The sequence below is a fragment of the Patagioenas fasciata genome, chromosome 2, assembly GCF_037038585.1.
Source record: "Patagioenas fasciata isolate bPatFas1 chromosome 2, bPatFas1.hap1, whole genome shotgun sequence".
In the NCBI taxonomy this organism is placed as follows: domain Eukaryota; kingdom Metazoa; phylum Chordata; class Aves; order Columbiformes; family Columbidae; genus Patagioenas; species Patagioenas fasciata.
The window spans coordinates 133,600,251-133,624,112 of NC_092521.1; the positions used below are offsets into that span (position 1 = coordinate 133,600,251).

The 23,862-nt window shown below is 46.5% G+C and overlaps 4 protein-coding genes across 8 annotated transcripts in view; all 4 read left to right on the top strand.

The window, feature by feature from the left end:
- Positions 1–2,757: 2,757 nt before the first annotated feature.
- HOXA9 (homeobox A9) lies at positions 2,758–6,135 on the top strand. The gene is made up of 2 exons (XM_065831027.2): positions 2,758–3,632; positions 4,701–6,135. Exons 1-2 carry the CDS (start codon positions 3,083–3,085, stop codon positions 4,937–4,939), a joined length of 789 nt encoding a protein of 262 aa, XP_065687099.1. The 5' UTR covers positions 2,758–3,082; the 3' UTR covers positions 4,940–6,135.
- Positions 6,136–11,754: 5,619 nt separating this feature from the next.
- Positions 11,755–15,161, top strand: HOXA7 (homeobox A7). Its single transcript, XM_065832522.2, has 2 exons — positions 11,755–12,309; positions 13,373–15,161. The coding sequence occupies exons 1-2, from the start codon at positions 11,934–11,936 to the stop codon at positions 13,654–13,656; spliced, it is 660 nt and encodes a 219-aa protein (XP_065688594.1). The 5' UTR covers positions 11,755–11,933; the 3' UTR covers positions 13,657–15,161.
- A 1,097-nt stretch (positions 15,162–16,258) lies between these two features.
- Positions 16,259–23,538, top strand: HOXA6 (homeobox A6). Of its 2 annotated transcripts, XM_065830741.2 has the most exons (3): positions 16,259–16,396; positions 20,859–20,964; positions 22,272–23,538. In XM_065830741.2, exons 2-3 carry the CDS (start codon positions 20,940–20,942, stop codon positions 22,529–22,531), a joined length of 285 nt encoding a protein of 94 aa, XP_065686813.1. In that variant the 5' UTR covers positions 16,259–16,396; positions 20,859–20,939; the 3' UTR covers positions 22,532–23,538. The 2 variants fall into 2 exon arrangements, with proteins under 2 accessions (XP_065686813.1, XP_065686812.1); XM_065830740.2 differs by lacking the exon at positions 16,259–16,396 and having other exon boundaries at positions 20,301–20,964.
- HOXA3 (homeobox A3) overlaps positions 16,267–23,862 on the top strand; it is a 44,582-nt gene continuing 36,986 nt past the window's right edge. For 2 of the 4 annotated variants that reach the window (XM_071805007.1, XM_071805009.1), the window contains exon 1: positions 16,267–16,396. The gene's annotated coding sequence lies outside the window, so the exon portion shown is untranslated. The remainder of the gene's footprint in view (positions 16,397–23,862) is intronic. The other 2 variants (XM_071805008.1, XM_071805010.1) reach the window with 2 other exon arrangements.

Here is a 23,862-nt window from a genome sequence, read left to right on the forward strand (position 1 = left end):
GTATTTGCAGGGCATAAGTCTGTGCGTGCCTGTACGGCGTTTATATACAGGTTTGCCTTTGTCCTTTATTTCCCATGTGAATCGCATCATCTGATTTTGGACTCCTTCCCCTAAATTCTGAATCATTTTTTCTCTCCGCTGTGCCAAAACACCTCCGTGTGTTCGCAGCACCGACGATTCCGTGAGAGAGGTTTGCAGTGGCAGGAAACCACGGGAAAAGACGATCCTGAACTTCCCATTCAGGAGAGATCGCCAACGCCCGCGGGTTCGTGTCCCGCGCCTCCGCGGTGCGTGGCTGATGAAGCAGCTCTTGCATACGGCCCTTGCTTAAAAACCCTCGGGGTCCTTCCTGTTGCAGCCGGGGGTAAAAGGTAGCGGAATGGGAGCTCTGCTAATTTGATTATGCCGGAATGGAGGGCAGGGAGTATTTTTATTCAGTCGTGATCGCTCCAGCGGTGCTTCATTTCTGGGAATTCCGATCACATACTGCAATTTGATGTGAACGCCTATTCCTACCCTGTTTGGAGTCATTTGCCTCCGAAGGTGTAAGCCACCAAAACCTTAAGTAATTTACAACGCAAATTGTACAAAACCCACGCTGCCTCCAGTAGCCTTCGTGGCTTGTATGTAAAATGTACTTGTGGGACAAATAGATCTAAAAGGGCGAAAAGAGAGGCGAATGCTCCGGTGTTATTATAAGCAACGTGACGGCGTGAAAAATGTCTGTAATTACTTGCTGTATTTTATATCTTGCTTTCTGTACACCCTCTCCTGCCGCTTGGATGCCGGCAGTGAACAAATGCGGAATTTTACAGGGAAATAAAAATGCAGGCGCGTTCTTTTAAACGTTATTGTTATTGTTATTCATTTGCTATTATTTTTGGTGAGTAACCAAAAAAATGAAGCGCGCTGCAAGTTGAGAACCCAAATTCGAATATAAACATCCAGGACTCCCGCAGCTAAGATTATTTTTTCTGAATGGAAAAAGGAAGTTCTACAATCACATTTCACCACAGCTGACTCTTAATAATAAATACAAATGACGTCGAGTTCCGTCGTTCCAGGAAAGAAATACAATTATTTTTTTCTATTACGCCGTGTCTATACAATGGCCACAAAAAATAGGAGAAGAGAGCTTTATTTGCGTTTTTTAAATTGTTAGAAAATACCCGGCTTCTTGTTTGTGGAGATCTTGCAACTGTTCCGTAATTTTTGAACTCTAATGGGGGATAATAGGTTCATTATGGGCCTTCGTAATCCTGAATGGAGAGAGCGTTGTTAAAATAGAATCTCTGTAAGATTTCGGATTAAACTGTCGGGAAGACATGAAAAGAAAAAGAAAGAGAGAAGGAAAGAGGGGGAGAGAGCGAGAGAGACAGCCCACATAGCGATGTAAAACTAATTAAAACCACACTTTCGCATGAGCACTATTTACACATGATTTTAATTATTACTCCGCAGTCCCTACCATTTTCTGGGCTCTATTTTCAGTAAAAGATATTTCGAGTAAATTGAGCCTGTCGCGGAGACTTTTTTTGTGCCCCTGCATCTCATTGACCGCGCTCCTTCGCCTACCACAAGGATAAATAGCTTGAGTGTCCGCCGGAGAAAAATCAGGCAGTCACAAGCGTATTTGCAAAGCGCTCAGGCACGACTTTAATTCCTAACACTGGACTTGGATCTGGCCGTCTCTCACTCTCCCCCCGCGCACCCTCCCCTCCTTCTGCGGAGCACTGTAACCCTCCGCTCGGTTTCCGACGCCGCTAGCGTGTGTCCTGCAGCCAAAGGAGGTGCCACCAACAAATAACTATATTTGCACATAAATTTGATTCACCAGAATGCGGGACGGCCGGCTGCGAGCGCCCCTTTGATAGCCGCCCTGAGAAGCAGGGTGCCTTTCGGCAGCGGGGAGACGGGGCTTTTTCTCCCCTTTTCCCCCGCTGCTTCTCTTCATAGTTAAAGAATTAATCGTAGTGATAAATACCGCCGCGCGGCTCTGCCCGTTCTCCCTCCCGGCCAGGACGGCGGCTCCGCTCTGGCCGTCGCCTCGCTGCCCAGCCCAGGTTCCTCTCCCCGGCCTCGCGAGGGGGTCTCCGGCCGCTGGGGCCCCGTCCAAGGACAGGGGTGGGAGAGCGGGCGCGGCAGTGCGGCAGGGAGGACGAGAAGGGTGTTTCGGTCACTGCCGCTGTCTGTCCAGCGGGGTGGGGTGGGAAAGTGCAGTTTGGTGCCGGTCAGCCTAAATACCGAGCCAGCGCCTGCCCCGGTTCTTCTCCGGCCGGGTGGGGAAGGTCGACTCGGTGGCGGAGTTTCGGAAAGTGGATACGTTGAATTTGACTTTCTGCTGCCAGCTCTCTGCGTCGGACGGAACGGTATTGTTTATAGTGAGTTCCCAAACTAAACACAATAGTATAATTTAACCTTTCCAAGCACTCGTAAATTTTTACTGCCGTGAAACACGGCGATGCAAATGAGCGCGCTCGTAGTTACTGACTTAATAACAACCCTGTGGCTCCCGAAACAATAACTCCTTATGAAATATAATAAATATATATTTAAATACAGTATACCGCAATTGCTATTTTGCTTTTTTTATTGCTTCAATTATTGTATAATTTTATGTGAAGGTCTCCGATCACAAGGGTGTGGGGTTTTGGTTTTTTTTTCGAGGGGAACACGACCCACTGATGGGATGATTAATTATGATATAAAATAGTCCGCTTAAACGAAAAAAAAAAAAAGAAAGAGGAGAGAGAAAGAGGGAAGGGGGGCTGTAATACGGAATCTGATCTTTTAATCTCAGTTGGCCGCAATTAAAACAAACCCCGCCGTATAACTCCAATATCCCTTTGCATAAAAACATATGGCCTCGCTATAAAAATTATGGCTGGAAAACACTGACCCATTAATAGCCGGCGGACTGATTTATACTTTATTGTTCTGCTCCCCCGCCACGTGACCGGGGCAGCCAATGGGCGCCCGGGCTGCCCTCAACTTATTACTGACTCTACTTCTCCGCCAGCACCAAGTTGTTACGTGAAACCCGCAGCCCCGAACCGCGGCGGGTCCGCCGCCCGCGCCCGCCATGTCGGCTCCCGGGACCCTCAGCAATTACTACGTGGATTCCTTCCTGGTGCCGGAGGGGGACGAGCTGGCGGCGCCCCGCTACGCCCCCGCCCCGCTGGGGCCGCCGCCACCACGGCCGGCGGCGCTGGCCGAGCACCCCGAGCTGGCCCCCTGCAGCTTCCAGCCCAAGGCGCCCGTCTTCGGCCCCCCCTGGAGCCCCGCGCACCCCGCCGGCGCCAGCGGCGTCCCCGCCGTCTACCACCCCTACGCGCATCACCAGGCGCCCGTGGCACCGCCCGACGGCAGGTACATGCGTTCGTGGCTTGAGCCTGTGCCGGGCTCCTTGTCTTTCCCCGGGTTACCTACCAGCAGGCATTACGGCATTAAACCTGAACCGCTGGCGGCCAGGAGGGCTGACTGTACCACGTTTGACACTCACACTTTGTCTCTCTCTGATTATGCTTGTGGTTCTCCTCCAGTTGATAGGGATAAGCAAAGCCACGAAGGCGCATTCTCTGAAAGCAATGGAGAAAGTGAGGCAAACGGAGAGAAACCGCAGATCGATCCAAGTAAGTGGGACTGCGAGGGTAATGGACTTCAGGGCGCTGCGCCGGCCGCGGGGAGGTGTCGAGGCGCTGGGGCTAATTACGCGGCGAAATACCGGCTGCTGCCACCGCTGCAGCTCGCCCTGGGTCTGCGATCTGCAAGAGCCAGCGCTGCCCTTCGCAGCTCGGATGGGATCTAGGATGGCTCGGGATTTCCAGTCTGGAAGGAAAACAAAATGCTACCTTACGACTGCAACGTAAAAAAAAAAAAAAAAAAAGAAAGACAAAATCCGCCCATTCCCGCACTAGCCACTCCAGCAAACTCTGCAGGACGTGCTCGCATCCTTCCGCCTCGCCGCGCTCCCAGGCGTGGGCAAACGCCGAGGAGAGGGTGCCTAAAAAGCACTGGATGTGAATCTGATCCTTATTTTGTGTGACGGCTCGCAGGCCGGGGCGGCTATTGCGGGGCTGAGGGCAGAAACCTCGCCGTTGACTTGGTGTCCTCCCTCCCACCCCCTTCGTGGAAAACCCCGGGCTGGATGCTCCCAGGGCTGCGAAACTGGTGGCAGAGCGCCTCGGGATTGCTACCGCGATTAACGCCATGAGAATTAGGGTCCTAAACCGGCGAGGTTTTAATTATGCCAGCATAGACTGACTTGCCAGCTCCCTGGGTCTTGCCAGTGATGACACGGGAGAAGGTCGAAATTAAAAAGTGAAACAATTTCGATGACATGCTGGTCTGGCTGGTCACTCCCCGGACTGGCAGACTGAGGGGGGTGTGTGCGTGGGGAGGCCAAGAAGGAGGGAGGGAGCTAGCATAGAGAGAGGAGGAGAAAGTATTATAAAATTGCATCCTACAAACAATAAAAAAGGCGAGGGGAGGCGGGGGTGGCGGGACTTTGCAGCGTGTGTTTGCGTGTGACCTCTCCATGTGTCTGTATTTTGGAGTCCATTGTGCCTCACTGTCCTCTGTACCTTGGAAAATGAGAGCCACGTCCTAAACTCCCAAATCGGGACACCTAAGTGGGTCTCCCTCTGTAGCCCCCCCCGTCTCTCCCCGAGTCTGAACTTCTCCTGTTGTTTTCGTTGTAGATAATCCAGCTGCAAACTGGCTCCACGCGAGGTCCACCAGGAAAAAGCGATGCCCTTACACCAAGCATCAGACCCTTGAACTGGAGAAGGAGTTTCTGTTCAATATGTATCTTACTAGGGACCGCAGGTACGAGGTGGCCAGACTCCTCAATTTAACTGAGAGACAAGTGAAAATCTGGTTTCAGAACAGGAGGATGAAAATGAAGAAAATCAACAAAGATCGAGCGAAGGATGAATGATGGCGACATGCGGGTTAAATTGAAAATGCTTAAAGTAAAAAAAGAAAGAAAGAAAAAAAGAGAAAAAGTTAAAAACAAAACAAAAAAAAATCCTCACCTTGAGCCCTGCCATGCAATGCGTCTGGGTCCAGGCCTCACTTTTCTCCCCATGGCAAATTCTGATTATGATTGTACCTTGATTGCCACAGAGGCCAGTTTGCCAGGAGAGGTACAAGTAAGACTTTCAATTTTCTAATAGGAAAGAAAAAGGGGGCATTAGCACGAAAAAGCTATTTAGCTGGCTTGTATAAATCTACCTGTTTCTTCACTTATGGAAAGAAAATTAAAAAAAAAAAAATTAAAAAAACTACCTTTTCATAATGCACAACTATTTACGGACTGTATAGTTTAGTCTACGTAGTTAATTTTATTCGCTCTTTGCGCAGCAGAGAGATCTCTGCTTTAATACTTGAACACTGTGTTTTATTGTGGTAATTATGTTTGTGACTCAATTTATGTGCTTGAGTGCTGTACCGGATGTAATGGTGTAAGCTAGAATTCAATTTGAACTCAGGTTGTTTATTATAAAAATTGCATAGAGTATAGCTCTGTAGTGTATTAAGTCTTTTCTGTATAATTAGACAGTTAACCTTTGATTGTAAAATATATATTATATATATCCCAAGGCAAAAAAAAAAAAAAAAAAAGGAGGAAAAAATAGGAGGAAAAAAAAGTTTGTCCGGGATGTCTGGGAATCACGGTTCTCAAAATATTGAAGCAAGTCTTTTTAGTATGCACAGTTGATATATATATAGTACTGTCTTTGTCGGTTGTATATATAATCTATATATTAAAAAAGTAAATAAACAGACTAGCTTAAATATTGGTTTTGCACCAGTGAGCAGTTATCAGATTTTGGAGCTATACGTATATGTGAAAAGGGTAACTACCTATGGTTTACGTTTTCATTTTAATCTAATGATTTGATGCTTATTGTAATGAAGGTTAATTTTATTGATAATAAATTATACACTATGAAAACCTGCATTTGGTTATTGTAAATTTGTAGCGATTTAAAATAAATAAATCTGGGAAGTTATGTTGATGCAGAACGTACACTGTCTATTTTGAAATAGTTACCTCATGGCCTACTGACCAAATCGTTGTGTTTAAATGATATTTAACTTTTTGCCAAATAAAATATATTGATTCTTTTATATTTTGTGATGTTTTAAGATCATTGAGGAAGGGTTCTTCCACAGCACACCGAATTTCACCAGCAGACGCGGCAGGTCTAGAGTAGTTGCAGAGGCAAGGCGAGTAGCAGTGTTATTTCTGAGACGGCGTATAACCCATGGTTCTATGAACTCAGGCCCCAGATGATTAAAATTCGCGTTTATTTTCGCCCTAAACGGGCAGATTCAGATCCTAAGTGCCACTGCTTCGCTGAGAGGAGGCACAACTCTCCCCCCGCCCCGGCTGTAATTTGGTAAACTAGTGCTTAGCAGGGTGAAGAGGAAGGGAACGCCTTCGGCTGGCAGCGGGGGCACGCTCCCCAGTTAACGCCAGTTTAATAAATTCGCCTGGCAGGGCAGGGGGATTTGGGACCAAACCAAAATGTCCGACGTTCTTCAGTGCGGACAATAATGTAAATCAGCTCAGACGGTGACATTTAGGCTGAGATGGTTAATTAGCTTGTACCAGAAAATGTCCAGCACTAAATGTGCTTCAAAGAGCTCTATGAGAAGGTTCGTCTTACTAGCGCGTTCATTTTAAATTCCCTTCTAGAGATAATTGTCCATGCAAAACATGTTATTTCAAACGTCACCCATTTTTCCCTTCCATTCCCTTCAGGTTTGGGATTTTTTTTTTCCCTTTTAAATGTCCCGTGGCAAATAAAAACAACCCCTTGCATTTTACTAGAGCGTCGGATTATATATGTATGTACAGATAGATATAAATACAGATAAAATTTTGCTGACAATTACGGTAGAATTTATGGTGTCAATGCTACTCGCTCATTTAGCCGAAGGAAAAGAGTTGGGCTGGCAGCAGGCTAGAGCAGAGAAGACAAAATAGGATTTATTTTGAAAAACAGAAAGAAGGTTTCGTTGAAGTGGAAGATTTCTACACACAGCTCCATTGCACTCACCCCTCCCCCGCCGCCCCAAGCCAAACCAAGCTCAGCTACAAAAGAAAATAGAGAATTCTGTGAGCTTGCTGAAATTTACCCTTGTTTTGGGCGGACATCTTACTGCTCAGAGTAGACATCCTCCATAATATGAGCTGCAGCACACTTCTACGCTACATCGACCCTTGTTTGCAAATATGTCGAATAATAATAAAAGCCGCCTTGTTTTACGGAGGTACACTTACATCTACGTACGTATTTAAAGCAAAATAAGACGAAACACACTTATGGTCTTGGCAGAAGTTGTTGTCAGGAAAATTCAGCGCCATACAGTGCAATAAAAGAAAATGACTGCTGTAACCGTTTATGGGGTGTAAAACGCTGCAGGGCTAAAGACAAAACTTAGGGAGCCGGCAAGAAGTTTACAGATGTTCAGAACTGCGGGAGGAAAAAAAAAAAAAAGAAAAGAAAAGAAAAGGCTTTTCGCTTCACCTTAAAAAAAAAAAAAAAAGGAGAAAAAGAAAAAAATAAATCCGGGATAAGATTTGATGAGCTCTAATTAGTGAAAGGGAGCTCGTTGTGGCGTGCACACACAAAATGCCCCTAATTGATCCCTGAGCCAGTATTTGGGGATACTGGGACGCCCTCTGTTGTTGCAGACAGAGGCAACTTCAAAGAATCAGCATTAAGAGTGTGTAATAAATGACGGGTCTGCAAACTGTCTGGAATTCGGCTCTTAATGAGTTTACAACTGTCCAGCCACAATTAAGATTTTCTACAAAAGCCTTTTCATTTGTTTTGTCTGGCTGTTTTAGATAAAGCGGGCGAGCGGAAATAACAACCTTTTATTGGCCTTCCCCTGCTTAAATCCAGGCTGGGAGGTGGACATTTATCTTCCCGGTGCACTGGCGGGCAGAGGCGCTGGCTCCACGGGGCCGTCGCGGCGGTTGTGGCGATGGTGATATCAGCCGGGCGGCGGCAGGTGGCGCTGTGACCCCGCGAAAGAGCGCCCGCCCGCCCGCCATCAAGCGCTTGGCCGCCTCCCCGACAGCTCCTAAAATGTCGACTTTTATGGGAGCATAACTGGCATTGGAACCGCTGGTTTGGTTTTAACAAAGGCCGATAGGTTTGAGGATTTTTTTTGCCACTTTATCGCAGGAGCGCGGTGCGGGATGCCACGCTGCCGCCGGGCACGGTTCGGGTGGCATTTACTGCTTGACCACGCTCCATGCTTTCATAGCAGAAGTAAAGCTTGCTCTGCACCGAGGACATACCCTGCCGTTATTATTCTCAAAACACCGAGACATTTGTTATTAGCTAATAGAGACGAAGGCAGCCCTGTCACTGAACTGGCAGCTTCTCTTTCCCTTGCCCCAAATATTCGCCCTTCTTTGGCGAAGCTCTGAGCCTGCAAATAGGGAGCCCTGATCTCCCGAAAGGCTGGTGAGAAATTAAATATTTGGAGAGAGGGAGAACTGAAGAGTTCTGGCAGGATGGAAGAATCTCTCCTTGGATCAGCCCGGGAGAAGAGCCCCCGAAAAGCTTCGCTCTCGGAGTGGGGTGCAAAGGGACAGATTTTCCAATGCCCTTTTCTGCCCCGCGTCGCTGGAGACACAACCGTGCGGGGAAACGGCAGTACTGCAAACCTCCCGTTTGAAAATTATTTACCGGGGAGTGCAATTCCTTAACAGCTGTCTTTGATACAAATAAAAAGTCCTGCTTGTATCCCCAGCAATTTCAGCTCTGTGGGACCCGTTGTCATTATACGATGCAGATGCGAGCAGGCTGATACTCTGTAAACTTGACGTGTCTCTCAAAGTCATTCCTAACTTCTCCTCGCCTTCTATTTTGAGTTCTTCGAGTCGCTTTCATATTTTTTTTTCGTTTTGCTTTTGTTGGCTTTTGCGTCTTGAGAATGAGGCTTAGAGGGGAATTGTAGAGTATTTTCAGATGGCAGTTGACAAAAGAGAGGAGGGAAAAGTAATTGGAAGAAAAATAATGACGGGGGAAAGGAAGTATAAAATGTGGGCTGAAGTATAAATGTTGTATTTTTCAAGTTAAAGCCAGACAAGTAAACAGATAGCTGCATAGTACTCCGTGACAGAACTACTTTCTCTGCGTTTTATTCACATTTCCTTAAATCAAAGCCAATCTCTATATCGAAATTCAGGATCGGGAAGGAATGTGAGCACTGAGCTAATTTTCCCCCGCACTGTTTCAAAGATTTAATTCTTTCTAGGGATAAAGAATAACAGCCACTCCCTGCTTTCTAACAAGAGCCTTCCTATAAAATAGTTGTCTACAATGGCACTGCTAAACTTATTATGATTAATTAATTTTTTTCCTTGGGCAGTAAAATGATATTGAAATTTTAAAGTGTTTATGCATCGTCATACTAAGTAATAACTTGGCACAGTATGTTCCATTATAATTGTGGATAAATTACGACAAGAACAGATTCCAAAATAACAAAATCCTCCCTAGTATGAACCACATTAAGATACTGGTTAATACACAACCCATAATCATGTAGTGCTCCCAGGTCGCTTTTAACTTATAAGAACCGTTTTATCACTACCTTTTACTTCCCGGAAGGCTCAGAAGGCAAGGAGAGGTAGTCCAGAGCTCACAAAAAAAAACAACCAAACAACCAACAAACAAAAAAACCAACAACAATGAATCCCACCTGGAGGATTATTTTTAAAGTGTGTGAAAATATTGTGGTGACCAAAACCTTGCAATCTGTATTCCTTCGCCGTTTCCTCGACTGAAAGAAAAAATATATATTCAAATAAAAAGTGCGTTTTCAGACGCGGGGATCCAGTCTGGATTTGTGTGCGACAAAACGAGAGAGTTCAGAGGCTGTTTTCATAGGCAGCTTTATGCCTAACACGCAGAGGGTGGGGGAAGTAAATAAGGTGGTGGAAACCTGTGTCTGGGGTCCTTTTAAGATTTATTCAGTGAAGATCATTTGAGAAATCTTAAGGGTTGGCAGGGAAAAAGCTGAGAGCAAAATATATATATATAAAAAAAAAAAGGTGGCGGCATTAAACACGAGCACGAAAATAAAAATACATAAACCTGTAAATTGTACCGAATCAGAGAGTTCGAAATGCAACCACCCAGCTAATCTATTCGGTCCTACACTGTCCGTGTTTTAGTCTAGACATTGGTTATATTTGCTGTTTCTTTCTTCTTGCGTCTTGGTATGTTGTCACCAGAGGAGCAATTTATTGGTCTAATGTCATCTATTTCAGCCTCTTTGATCTTCTTAGTCGTCGTCTTGTTTGCTTCGCATTCGTTTAACTTTTTGGGCCTTTATTCCTTTCCAGCAGCCTCTTCTGCCGGCGTGTTCCACATCGCGATTGCGACCGCAGGGATATTGTCTAATATTGGCGAATTGGAAGAAATAACTGAAGCGGGGCGGGGGGGGCGGTGTGTGTCTTTCGCTAGCTTCCCCCTTACGCTTGCGAATAATAACTGCGTTTTCACGTGCTTAACGTTTGGTAAATATCTACATATAAGCGCTACATTTGCATGCTCTGAAGCATCAATATCTCGGGGATCTGGCTTTAAAGAATTTACTAGCTTCTGTCAATAACCTATATTCATGTGGCTGCAATAGCCGCGCATAAAGAGTCCCAAAAAGTGTGTGTATGTTGGAGGTGAGTGTGGGGGGAGAGGGTGTCCCCCGTTTACAAAACGTAAAGTTTAGGGTCCGTGCGAAATATCACCAAGAACAATTTTAACTGGTGAGAAAGTCTTTGTACATGGGGCACCAAACTATAATTGAAAGGAGAATTTCCGGGGCAATTCCATTGTGCTCCTTCCAGTTTATGATGTGCAATACAGGCAGGCAGTAAAAGCTGTCTTTACCAGGACTCCCTGTCTGAGGGAAGGAAACTCATTTTACGATCCGTTTAAAGGAAGGGCATGGTGCAGCATCCTCAATGGAGAGCCATTCGCATTGTTGGGGCGCTCAGTGTTTAGAAAAGCAGCAACGTTCCCCGTCATGTGAGCGTACCGCTGCCGCCTCACGCATAGGACTATAAGGTGGGTAGGACGGGAAGGCAAAAGGGGCATTAAGCAGGCGGCTGAGATTTAAAACTATTTGTAGGCGATTTCTTCAAAGCAGCTTTTTTTTTTTTCTTTTTTTCTTTATAAATTTTTTTCTTTTGAAGGCTTGAAAGCTGAGTCCCCGCCGGGTTTTTTTGTTTGTTTTTGTTTTTGATTGGGATGGGGTGACTGTTTTTTTCCTAGAAGGTAAACCGGGGGGCTCACTCCAGGGGTCGCCTTGACTTTCAAGGCTTGGGCAGCCCGTTGGAGCCGGTGGCGGTGCGACGGGGACCAGGCGTGGCGGGGCCCGGCGGCCGTGGGGGTATCCCCATAAACCACGCTGCGGAGTTATCCCTCCTTCCCCCAGCTTATTTTCCTTGCGGAAAGCAACGCTGGAGTGACGAACAACATCCTTTGAAGTTCATATTTTATTTATTTTTTTTTTTCTCCCCCCTCCACCGGGTTCCATCTAAAGGACCACATGATGCGTGCGTCCTTCCCGGGGGGCCGAGCGCCCTCCCCTCCCGCGGCGGCGGCGCCGTCGGGGGGAGAGGGGCGGGCGGCGGCGGCTGGAGGGCGCTCCCGGGCGCAGCGGCGGCGCTCCCGGCCCGTCCATGGCCGGGTACCGGCGGGCCGCGTCCGGCACCACCTGTGAGGCGGGCGGGGATTGGCGGGCGGCGTCATATGACCGGTCACGTGCTCGAGGCAGCTCAGTCCAAAAGAAAATGGGGTTTGGTGTAAATCTGGGGGTGTAATGTTATCATATATCACGCTACCTCGTAAAACCGACACTGAAGCCTGCCGGACAACAAATCACAGGTCAAAATTATGAGCTCTTCGTATTATGTGAATGCGCTTTTTAGCAAATATACGGCGGGGGCTTCTCTTTTCCAAAATGCAGAGCCTACTTCTTGCTCCTTTGCAAGCAACTCCCAGAGAAGCGGCTATGGACCAGGCGCGGGTGCCTTCGCCTCCTCCATGCCCGGCTTGTACAATGTGAACAGTACCATATATCAAAGCCCGTTCTCTTCCGGATACAGCCTGGGCTCTGATGCCTACAACCTGCATTGTTCCTCTTTTGATCAGAACATTCCCGTCCTCTGCAATGAGCTAACCAAACCCAGCTGTGAGAAAGCGGAGGAAAGCAACCTGCACAACCAGGCTGAGCCTAATTTCCGGATATACCCCTGGATGAGGTCTTCAGGTAGGGGCAAGCGGAGAGGGCTTGGAGCCGTGGCAGCCAGGCAAAGCATGTCGCCAGAATTACTGTCAGCACAGCCTTTATGGTTTTAATTATAGCCGAGGCGCCATTGCGTAGAAAGCCCGTGGCATTGTATGTAAATGAGTATCATAAAACTTTTTATTGCCCAATTAATGGGTTCTAGCCTCGTAAATTTATTTAACTCCATTTGCTATGGAATTTTAGCATTGAGTTGATTTGCGCTGTTTGCTATAGAAATGTGGCGAGTTGGCTGCGGGCTCCCAGAGCCCCCACGGGTAAGCGTCTCCCCTGTCCTCTGCCGAAGTTGGGCAAAAAAAATCCCGGTCGCTGGGGAAGGCGGAGGGGAGAGGGGCGTTCAGGAGCGAGGGACGGGCTGCTGAGGACTTTGCCAGCCCACGTTGCCGAGATGTGCCACTCTCGTCCCCCCCTGCCCTTTCCACGGAGATAAGAATCTATAGAAATATACTAAACAGGAAAACAAGGCGGGGGGGGAGGGAACCGGGGCGGGGGGGGGGGGGAGAGTGTATGAAAAAAGAGAGCTCTCTTCTGGAGCTAAGTGCGATGTATTGTTTACGATCCAGGCGGAGCGGGGTGGGGTGGTGGAGGGAGCCCCCGACATTAAAATAAAATAAATACAGCCCAGCCTTCCAGTTTTTTATTTCCCCTTGCGAAAGTCTGGAAGGTTTTAGGGAAATACATCGCCTGGGGGGAAAGTTCCTCCTCCCAAAAGCAATTTCCTCCCCCACCTCCTCTCCTGAATGCTTTCTCTCCACTTTTTCTAGGTTTCGAGCAACTTACTTTTGCCCTGCCTGAGCAGGGCAGGTCGTGTGGCTGAAATGCCTTTGTTAGGGCAAAGTGGGGAGGCGGGTGAAAGTGAGAGGAAGGGATCATTCACTCTCGCTCGTCCACTTTTTGTTTATTTCAAAAATACTAATATTAAGAAAAAAAAACAAACACAAGAAATAAGAAAAAAAAAAAAAAGAAAGAGAGAAAACTTTCCACCTCTCTTCTTGCCTAACCCCCGGCCGTGTGTGCCTGCTTTCAGGTCCAGATAGGAAGCGAGGGCGCCAGACCTACACCCGCTACCAGACCCTGGAGCTGGAGAAGGAATTCCACTTCAATCGTTATCTGACTCGGCGGCGGAGAATAGAGATCGCTCATGCCCTCTGCCTGACGGAGAGGCAGATCAAAATCTGGTTCCAAAACCGGAGGATGAAGTGGAAGAAGGAGCACAAGGAGGAGAGCTCCAGCACCCCGGCTCCCAACGAGCCCACGTCAGCAGCAGCCTCTGTCGAGAAAGTGGAAGAAGACGAAGAGGAGGAGGACTAAAGAGTCCCACTCGAGGAAGTGATCTCTTAGTATAATGTATGCACATGACAGTTGGAAAAGCTCCCTTTAAAGAAAAGAAGAAGAAAAAAAGACTCACAGATTTTATTAAAAAAAAGAGTTCCCTTTAATAATCATCTTGCAACCGAGCATTTGCAAACATGAAAACGTTTATTACGGTGGTTTTCCAGCCTTCTCTCCACTCTCCCGTACTCTCAAACCTGCCCTGTACCGAATCTTTCGGTAATATCGCCTAAGAGCATCCTACAATCCTTTTGTTTTCCGTTCATCCAAACCTGGGTGGGTTTGTCCAGGGGACATTTCAGTGAGAGAACTACTGCTTGCACAGATAGTAAACCATGACCTTCCGAAGTGACTACCTGACTCAATAGTCCAAATCACGTGTAAGGGGAAAAGTGCATTAGGCTCACATTATGAAAAACTACCTAATTTTGAATAAGTAGCTCTGCACTTCTCTTTTTTTTTTTTTTTTTTTTAAATTGTTAGAAAAGTATTATAACTAACAGTTACACTAACAAAAGCTTAAACAGCAAGTAAGGGGGAAAAAAAGTTGTTCCACAAACCACTACAATCTACAGCAATGATTTGTACTACCTATTTTCAAGACTACCTATATATCTTGCTCCGCCTACCTATCTTCGAAAGTATACTGTATTTTAGTAGTGAAAATAAGATAACATTACTAATGTGAATCGCGAAATGCTTTTAGAAATGTAAGTGTAGTCGTTTGAAAAGCACGCATCAATAGCTTTGGTATAGAATTTGGTACCGAAAAGGCTGAATATATTTAAATTTAAAATAATATATTTATTCCAAAGCAATTATAAATGAAAACCATATGCTGCAATATATCTTTGTTCTCGATTCTTTACTATTTCGAGTGAGGAAGCAAACACACGCCAATATTGTACAAAGCGGTTTAACATCGCCCATTGGCTTTTACCTTCGGCTGCCTCTGCTATAGGCCGTTTTCCTACTCTAGGCTGATCTTACTTAATATAGCGGAAACTGTTATTTGAAAAGTAAATTTAAATGGCCATGTAACCACCGTTAAACAAACACAATTGTTTGTCCTGATTATCCGAAGGTGTTAATACATAATACCGTGAATTTTCCTACGATAGCAGATACTGTATATTGGAACTTTTTTTTTTTTGTCATTTATATTCGTCTTGGAACTCATTTGTAAGATCATGTCATAAATTGGGAAGTATGTAATTGATTTGGAAACTTTGTAGCATGATGTATTGTTAAGAACTCTGTATAAATCCGTCTTGAAGGTTTGGCTAAAGTTTATTCAAAAATTGTATGTTACAATGTGTTTCGATGTGTTCGTTGTGAACATTTGGATATGCCGTGTAAGTATTGGAAGTGGAAAAAAAATAATGTATGTGAACTCTCTTTGGAAGTGATACCGTGTTCAAGTATCTCCCACGATAAATGTGTTTTATGTTACACAGAAAATAAATATGCTTGTTGACAATGAATTGTGTTTCTTTATTAGGAAACAGTTTGAAAGGAGCATTAAAATAAATTACACAGATAAATAAAGAAATTAGACTATATAGGGTTGGGGTTTTTTTTCGTAATCAGACAAAAAATTCCAAGGTGATGAATTGATAATAATCAGTCAATTTCTGTATCTCGATTTTTTTCTTCCCCCTAGTGCAGTTGATTAATAAAGCGGAAAGCCTTCTGTATGGGAGGGCTTCCTTCCACCGGGTTCCCGTGTCCTCTTGAAATCATAACCCCAGTCCAGGCGGCAAGCGACCAAGCAAAAATCACACGCAATGAAATAATATTTGGTAATGAACAGAAAGTGCTATGCAAAACTTCCAAGTATAAATGATCTTATCGGGGACGTATGTGGCTTGCGCGTGCGGCTTTCAGGGAGCGGGTGCATCAAAAAGGGGAAAAATCGACCCACTTTAGCAAATGTATCATTTATGCCAGGTACTATATAACGTCAAGAAGATCTACTTTTTTTTTTTTTTTTTAAAAAATAAAATAAAATAAATCTCGCCCGAAGTGTCCCTTTATTCGGCCGGGTAAATACAGGTAGAGCCAGGGAATCATTTGCGCGGAAGTTCCCTTTTTCTACTACATTCCGTCCTGGTTAACGTACTAATTGTAATTTTAATAAAATTAGTACAAACTCCAGGTCTTTAAAAAAAACTCCAGCGCTGCCTCTGTGGTAAGATGGCGCCTCTCTAAGACCTGCCTCTTCTTAGTGATGAGGAAAAGGCCATAAATCCGTTGTTGTTTATGAAAATTTACAACTTTGCAATACAACTTTATGAGTTGTTCGGTTTTTCCATTGGTCGTTGTCGGTCATGTGGATGGTAACCGTGAACATGAACTTTTTTATAATTTCCCTTGCGAGAATAGAGCCGCATTCTTTTGCTGAGCTCTGTCCTGCTTCGGATCTCTCTGGCTTTCAATCCCCATTTCATTTGTTCTTTGTAAGGCAATAGTGAACCAAGTGTGCGGAGGTTCGGCATAAGCAGCCGCCTAGAACACAGATCCGGGATGGCAATTTCCAGTTCCCCCGCTGGAAGGTGTGGCATATTGGATTCAAAGCACTGGCGTGGCAGATTTTCAACTTGCAACCTGGCTAATTTCCTGCTTCTTCTGGCACCAAAAGGAGGGCGATTCGTCTCCTGTGCAGCCAAAGCGACAGCTGTCAAAGTCGCAGGGGCTCCTGTGAGCCAGAACCTAAAAGGTGAGAAATGTATATGACACTAGCGTAAGCAGGGAAACATGGTTTAATACGTTTAAATATTAGACATGTGCAATTAAACAAAAAACGGAGGTGGATGCAGCTCAGTTGTTTTCGATTTAACCAATGCATGCAAAAATATGCCTAAATAAAATGTCTACTTTCTGTTATTTAGCATGAAAGCCGTCGTGTTTTTTTCCGCTAAGTTTATTTCTGTTTGTATTTGCCAGGGGATTGCAGTGACATGCAGGCTATTTTCTAACAATTCAGGTTTGCAGCATCAATCCGAGGGGATTTTTTTTTCCCCGCACAAGGCAAAAAAAAATTCCCCTCCCCAATATTAAATGTTTATTTGGCAGCATTAACTTAAAGTTCATTTGCGGCAGCTGAAATTTAGATGTAATTTATTTTTTACTGTTTCGGAAAAAAAAAAAAAAGCAATCAGCACAATGTCTCCTGGCTCTCCTGGCATATCCAGGGGAAAGGTTATTTCTAGACGGGAGGGAAACAGCGCGAATGTGCTTTTGATTTTCTTTATCAGATCTTTATCAGTCTGCAAAATCCTCGTGCCGTGGGTCCCTCGGAACAGCGTTCCCGGCGCTTTCCGGCGTGGGCGGTTTGTGCGCCTCGGTTGTGCGGAGTGGGCTTTGCAGCGGCTAAACCGATTTCAGTGCCGGAGACGGAGCTTTTTTTTTTTTTTTTTCCCCTTGTCTCTCCTTGTTGTGACTGTTATGGTGCGGCGGTGGGGCGGGGAAGCGGTGACTGGAAGGCTGGTGCCCCGCGGTGTGTGCCGATGGGGGAGACGGGGCCCCGGGGACGGCGCCTCCGAGACCCCCCCACCGCCGCCGGCCGGCTCCGCTCCCGCCTCCTCATGGCGAATGAGCGGCTCGGTGTGCTTTAAATGTTGGCTCCGGCTCTGCTTGTGCTGCCGGGCTGATAAAGCATTGCATTTGCATTGCATTGCGGTATCTGCCGGACTGGAGCTGCAGTGAGCGCCGGATTATTTATTGCGGGGCCGCGGGTGCTCAGTGCTGCCACGGCGTGGCGAAACAGCGGAGGCGGGCGCGGAGCGGCCCTCGCTGCCCCGGGAAAGGGTAGCGCCGGGACCCTGCGCTGCTCGGGGGAAGTCCAAATAAGAGATGAAGAAAAAAAAAAAGGCAAAAGAAAAGAAAAATAAGAAATCCGGCCTACCCTTCCTACGGGAGCATCGGAGCTCGCCTCCGAGCAAGATATCCCGGCAGGGCCGGCTCTGCCCCCTCCCCTTCCCCTCCGCGTGTACCTCGGTGTGTGTCAAATGTAAAATATCACTGTGGGAGATGGCCGGGGAGGACCCGCCCGCGTCCCCTCGGCCAGGCTCCCGATACCTCGCCAGTCTAAACAACGGTTCGCCTTGCTCAAACTGTTTGGATTAGGAGCTATTAGTTAAAGATTGGTTTTGGTGACGCTGCCGAGCATGAGAAGGATTCGTAAGTGGTTTTATATACGAGGAGAAGGAGGCTTTTAAGCTTAAGAGGGTAATTGCCCCGCACCTGTATCCCAGGGTGGCTGGGCTTGCCGGTTGGGTTTTCGACGGCAGGATGAAGGTGAAGTGTTTGGCGGAGGAGGTGTTGGGGGTGCGGAGAATTCCGAAAACAAATAAAAGGCGGATGAAATACATGGGTATCGAAAAGTGTTACTTTGTTGCGATGGCAAAATGGAGCAGCTGGCTTTTTGCTTTCCTGGAGGGGGGAATGGTGAAGGGAAACTGCTGCGAAATGTGTCCTGGCAGGGCACTTCCCTGGCAGGGCTCGAGGGGAACAGATTATTGTAATTCGGGGTTTTCTGGGGGTAGGGGGAGGAGCGGAGAGGACGCCTGAATGTGACTGAAGCGGAGATGGCAGTGCAGATTGTTTAGCTGTCACTGTAACTACTCTAACACGACCCAGTGAGGCAAACGTGCAGATTTCATTCCTTTTAAATTGTGGGATCAACGAATAAATGTTTTTTTTTGCTGCCTGTGATCAGACTTTCGACAGGACGCAAACAATAACTTGGAAAAGAGGAAAGAAACAAAAAAGAAAAGGAGAGGAAAAAACCCAATTCAATCCGTAAGCGATGCTGTAAAATGTAAATATGAGTAAGCCTGGAGATATGTATTTTTAAAAATTTTGGTCGCTATGTGATGGCTTCAAAGAAAAGACCCTCTGGTCACAACTTTTTAAAACAGGGCCGGTGGGTTTCGCCTGCCCCGAGTATTCATCTTTCACTATGCGTTTTCGTTCTGACCTATGTTGCTGAAAATCTACTCTTTGTATTTAGCGTTTTTTGTGCTTGTTTGCTGGTGTTCACTGCTTTTTTTTTTTTTACTTTATTCGCACTGCGTAGGAAAAAAAAAAAAACCTTCTTCTGGAGAAGGCTGAGTTTCAGGAAATACACGTTTCTGAAATGACCTCCCAAAGTATGCAGCTAGTGAGCTGTAATTCTACCAGGTGTGTTTATGGATTAACCAGGCTGAAGAGGTTAAGGAAGTTGACAAAAAAAATTGGAGGCCATCAACATCTGAATGTGAAAGTCCAGCTGAGACTGTGAACAATACAAACTATTGTGGAGAGATGTTTTAACTCACTACTGTTTTATAGGTATCGTAATCTGCCCCCGGAAATGAGGCGAATAGGCTCTCAACAACAAAACTCTCCTTTGAAAGCTACTTTAGGAAACGAGGCTGATACGAATGTCACTTTCCGTCAAATTGCGTTTAAATTTGGCTATTCAATCTGTTGTAATGGGCACGGATTATTAGTAAACACAGCTTGGAAGGAACAACATCATGTTATCTCCAGGAACTGCAGGGTTACGGCTGAATTAAAAGAGCCTCAGCGAAATTCATCAGCATTGTTACTGACGAAACTGTTACTGATGTTACTGTTACTGAGCCAAGAATTATATTTCCGCTATGGGGTAACTGCCATGTTGAAAAATGAAGGTGGAAATGTTTGTTTCATGTATTTTTCCCCTCTTAAAGACACACATCCCCGTTTAGTCAAATCATTCGGAGCAACAACGAAACCGATTGGTTTCTGCTGACTCATTAGCAGGGCTGTATTAATTAGGAATAGTCTTACTGGCTCGTTCTCGAATTTGAATGTTTAATTCCCTCGTCTCGATTCTGGTGGGGGGGGACTTGGGGAGAAGAGACACGTGGAACTTTATCTGAGCTGCTCGGGGGGCGCCGGGAGTCCACCCAGCTCTTCCCGGGGCCTTCTCAGGCACTTGGTGCAAAAGAAAAATCCCCCTCCCCAGAAGGCCACCGTTTCCTGCCCCAGCCACAACCTCCGCGGTAATTATGGGTATGTTCATTAAGATACGAGATCTCTTCCGCGCAGGACATGTTAACCTCTCTCACAAAAGCTGGGTTGGGCGCCGGGGCAGGGTCCCCGAGCTCCGAAGGGAAGCGTCAGCTTCACCCCTGGATGCGGTTATGGCATAGCGGTGGGAAAATGGAGAGACCGGACCGCCCCCGCTCCGCGCTGAGCGGCTCTCCGCTCCCCATATCACTTGCTCACTCCGCTCCAAACTTTCCCTCCACAGCATCCTCCACTGTCTCCTCCGTCGAAGAGTCGGGGGCGGCTTGCCCGCCCTGCCCACGGGGTTGCGCAGCTCCCTCGGGGCAGACGCGCCTGCCGTGGGGCCACCAACTTTTAAGGTCGCCCCCCTACACACACCTCCGGCGGCCGGGGCGGGGGGGTGACCCGTCCGCCACTGTCACCCTGCCCGCGCTGCCTGCTTCTGCCGGGAATAATTACTATTATTAATAATATTACTTTCCTTATTATTGGAATATTTTTCCTCCGGAGGGGCGGTGCCGCCTCGGGGGCGCGGCCGGTCCCCGCGTGGTTGCGCGGCGTTGCGCGGGGCTGCGCGGGGCGGCGCGGAGGGGCCGGGGCTGCCGGTAAGTTGGCGGCGCGGTGGCGGCGGCCCCGGGGGAGCGGGCGCCGCGCGCGCTCCCATTGGCCGCCCCGCCGTCAGCTGCTCCTATTTTCTGCTGTCGCTTTTGGCGCTCGGCCATCCAGAAACAAACCACTTCGATGACTCCTAATAGTTATCGCCAGATGTACTAATACACAACAAATCACGGTCCGGGAGAGGGGGAGAGCAAATGAGTTCCTATTTCGTGAATCCCACTTTCCCGGGGAGCCTGCCCGGGGGCCAAGACTCTTTCCTCGGGCAGATCCCCCTTTACCCGGCGGGCTACGATGCTCTCAGGCATTTTCCGGCTTCGTACGGGGCAAGCAGCCTGCAAGACAAGACTTACACCTCACCTTGTTTCTACCAACAGTCCAACACCGTCATTGCTTGCAATCGGGCTTCCTATGAGTACGGAGCCTCTTGTTTTTATTCGGAAAAGGAAATTAGTAGCGCCTCTCCCTCCGGCAGTGGCAAACAGAGGGGGCCCGGGGACTACCTGCATTTTTCTCCTGATCAACAGTACAAATCCAGCGGAGTCCAAGCCAAAATTGTAAATGACGAAGGCACCGACCGGAAGTACACGAGCCCTGTTTACCCCTGGATGCAGCGGATGAACTCCTGCGCTGGTAAGGCATTTCGATGCAATCAAGGAGGAGGGGTGGGGGGAAGGAAGGAAAAGTTTCTTTCCTGAATAATTTTTTTTTGGTTGGTTGGTTCTTAGACAATGTCCAGGCTTCTGGGGGGACACGGTTCCTTCAGTGCAATGTGTAACATGACGCCTTCACAGGTTATTTTAGACCTGGCACATTGGCACCCTGGGAACGGTGGCCGAGACCCCAGCTTGTGGATTCACTGGTGAAAGTTACTGAGGAATCCTTAGGAAGCAGAAAAAAAAAAAAAAAAGGAATAAAAAACGAGCAGTGCAGTTTTACCACGTTCCTAAAGCCACCCCAAAGCTTCTCCTCCTCTTCTTCCTTGTCAGAGAGTGATGCAGGGAATATGCCCTCTGTATTGAGGATCCTATGCATTTGTGGCACGTTCCTCCTCACCCCCCTCCCCCAGCTCATTAGCTTGTAAGTATTGGATATTGAGAGCACGTTTCTGGGGCCGTGGGCGCACTTCCATGGCACCGCCGATTTTCTCTGACTTACAAGTGAACTTCACATAATTGAACTATTCTGTCCAGGAGTGGTGCTGGGGGGGTGGGGAGGGTTGTACTGGGGTGGTACTTATATTTAATAATCCCATATTCAGACGTTTACTTCCAGAGTTTGCTAATGACTCCCCTCCTCCCGAGTTTATGTTTGCTGGACTGTGGGTCTAATTTATTTTTTGGAAAGTTAAACTTTTAGCAAGACTATTCTAATGCTGCTTTGCCTTCGAGGGCAATAAATTCCGGAGCAAATGGCAAAGGCTCTTCTATGATCTTTAGCTGATGTCTATAATTATACTTAAATTACAGACCCTCTGTAGTCACAGCCATTGGCAATAGAGTGTGTTTGTGTAAACACACTCGCATATGCCTGCACACACACACACATGCGTGCAGCTCCCCGGATCGCACACGTGTGTATGTGTGTGCGCGCACACAGGCTCTCAACATGCAGAGGGAAGCCACTGCTTAGCGATTCACATGGGTGCTACCTACTTCACTTTCGCTAGGTCCACATTAAAGCCTCTTTATATCCTAGTCACCCCACCACCCTAAGCCCACTGCACATCCGTATCTACAGCTAGTCAGGCACAAGAAAAGGAAAAAGAGGTGGGGGAACCTCCAGGAAATCAGAGCAGCCCTCCCCCCGCAAGCGCCCCCCCCCCTCCCCGCCGCCCCGTGATTGTGCCTGCAAAAGGAGGCAGAATATGCTAACCGTTCTTTCTGGTATGAAATCACTGGGCCCTGTCCAATGCGATCATTTTGTCTTTACTTCTACAGGTACAGTATATGGAACTCATGGGAGACGAGGGAGGCAAACTTACACCAGATACCAAACGCTAGAGTTAGAGAAGGAATTTCATTTTAACAGATACTTAACCCGAAGACGACGTATTGAGATTGCAAACGCTCTCTGCCTTACTGAACGCCAGATTAAAATATGGTTTCAAAACAGGCGGATGAAATGGAAAAAGGAAAACAAATTCATAAATTCCACACAGCCCAACAGCGAAGAAACAGAGGAAAAGTCAGGGGAGTAGAACCACATTTAATAAACGCTACCAGGCCTTTCCTTAGCGCTTACTATTACTATTACTATTTACCTTGTGTTCCTTCTGCTACTAAAATCCGATAGGTTTGTCACAGTCTATTAATTCCCAAAAGACTTGGTTAAAATATGTACATTTGCAATCATCTGTAACTCTAATATATGTGGAAGTCCTAGCTTTCGAGCTACAGGCATGTATGTATATAACGACCCTTCCAAAGTGCAGATGGCATTGCTTAAAACTACTGTAGAAATGGCCCAGATTTTTAAACATTTGAGGTGAGCGTCTGTATGTGGGTGAGTGTCCCTGGCGTGCCTGTGTGAGAAGAGAAAAGCGAGTGATTTGTTCATAGAATTGTTCATATTGCAGAAATATGAAGGATTTTAGAAAATCTTAGGTTTATGTTTTTGTTAGCTCCTGCTACGTCGGGCTGTGTTGTTATGCTGTGTTTGGTAGCTTATGGTCTGCAGGGGAGGAAAAAAAAAATTTTACGCATGTGTAAGATATTTAAATAGCAAAAAGGAGATAAATCGTAAAAAAAAATCGTTGTGTAAAGCCCTAGGTATAAACTTGCAGCTAAAGCGAAGGTGAATTGCAGGGAGATTTTTTTTTAAATGCCGCTAAACTGCCTAATATGCACTACTAGTACTAAAGGAAAAACTCGGCGTTAAACTTCAGAGGAAGCCAGGGAGAGGTTTAGAAGCGGGCGAATTTCTGTGTTTCCCGTTGAGCTTACACTGAGGTTTCGGTGAGCGTAGCTCTACACCGAAGGGGCTTTGAATTATGGACTATATTTCTTGCGGCTTCGTGGGATTGGGTCGATCTTCCATCTTCTTTTTCTTTGTTTATTTTTAAAAATGTGTCTGACATATTAACCCGGGGATCTTCTATCCCGTTTTTGTGGTATTTTAATTCGCACTCTCATTTCTTAGCACTGGGGGAAAAAAAATTAAAAGATAGGTAATCTAAATAAAAGTAACTGCCATAAAATGCTTCCACTTCGCGTTCTGTATACGGAAAATAAGCGCAGTGAAAATATTGACTAATATATAGGTTATATATCTCTATATTATATTGTGTGTGCGTGAGTGTGCGTGTGAAACTATGTACAAATCCACTTGTATACGCATCAAGGCTCTATTGTTTGGAAGGCAGCACATTTTGGGTTACTACTCTAAATATTTTAAAAGCCAAATCTAGAAAATACTAATGCAAAATGGCTACCGCTGCATTTAGAGTTTGTGGTTGTGTTTCTTTTTTCTTTATTTTGAAATTTTTATGCTTTTTCCGAGATGTGGAAAAATAACGACGGCCGTAAAGCC

Bases quoted from the DNA above. Each gene is read 5' to 3' on its own strand.
- HOXA7 (XM_065832522.2), top strand. From the start codon at position 11,934: ATGAGCTCTTCGTATTATGTGAATGCGCTTTTTAGCAAATATACGGCG. The intron at 12,310-13,372 runs GTAGGGGCAAGC...GCCTGCTTTCAG, and splicing joins CCCCTGGATGAGGTCTTCAG to GTCCAGATAGGAAGCGAGGG.
- HOXA6 (XM_065830740.2), top strand. From the start codon at position 20,529: ATGAGTTCCTATTTCGTGAATCCCACTTTCCCGGGGAGCCTGCCCGGG. The intron at 20,965-22,271 runs GTAAGGCATTTC...TTACTTCTACAG, and splicing joins GCGGATGAACTCCTGCGCTG to GTACAGTATATGGAACTCAT.
- HOXA9 (XM_065831027.2), top strand. From the start codon at position 3,083: ATGTCGGCTCCCGGGACCCTCAGCAATTACTACGTGGATTCCTTCCTG. The intron at 3,633-4,700 runs GTAAGTGGGACT...TTTTCGTTGTAG, and splicing joins GAAACCGCAGATCGATCCAA to ATAATCCAGCTGCAAACTGG.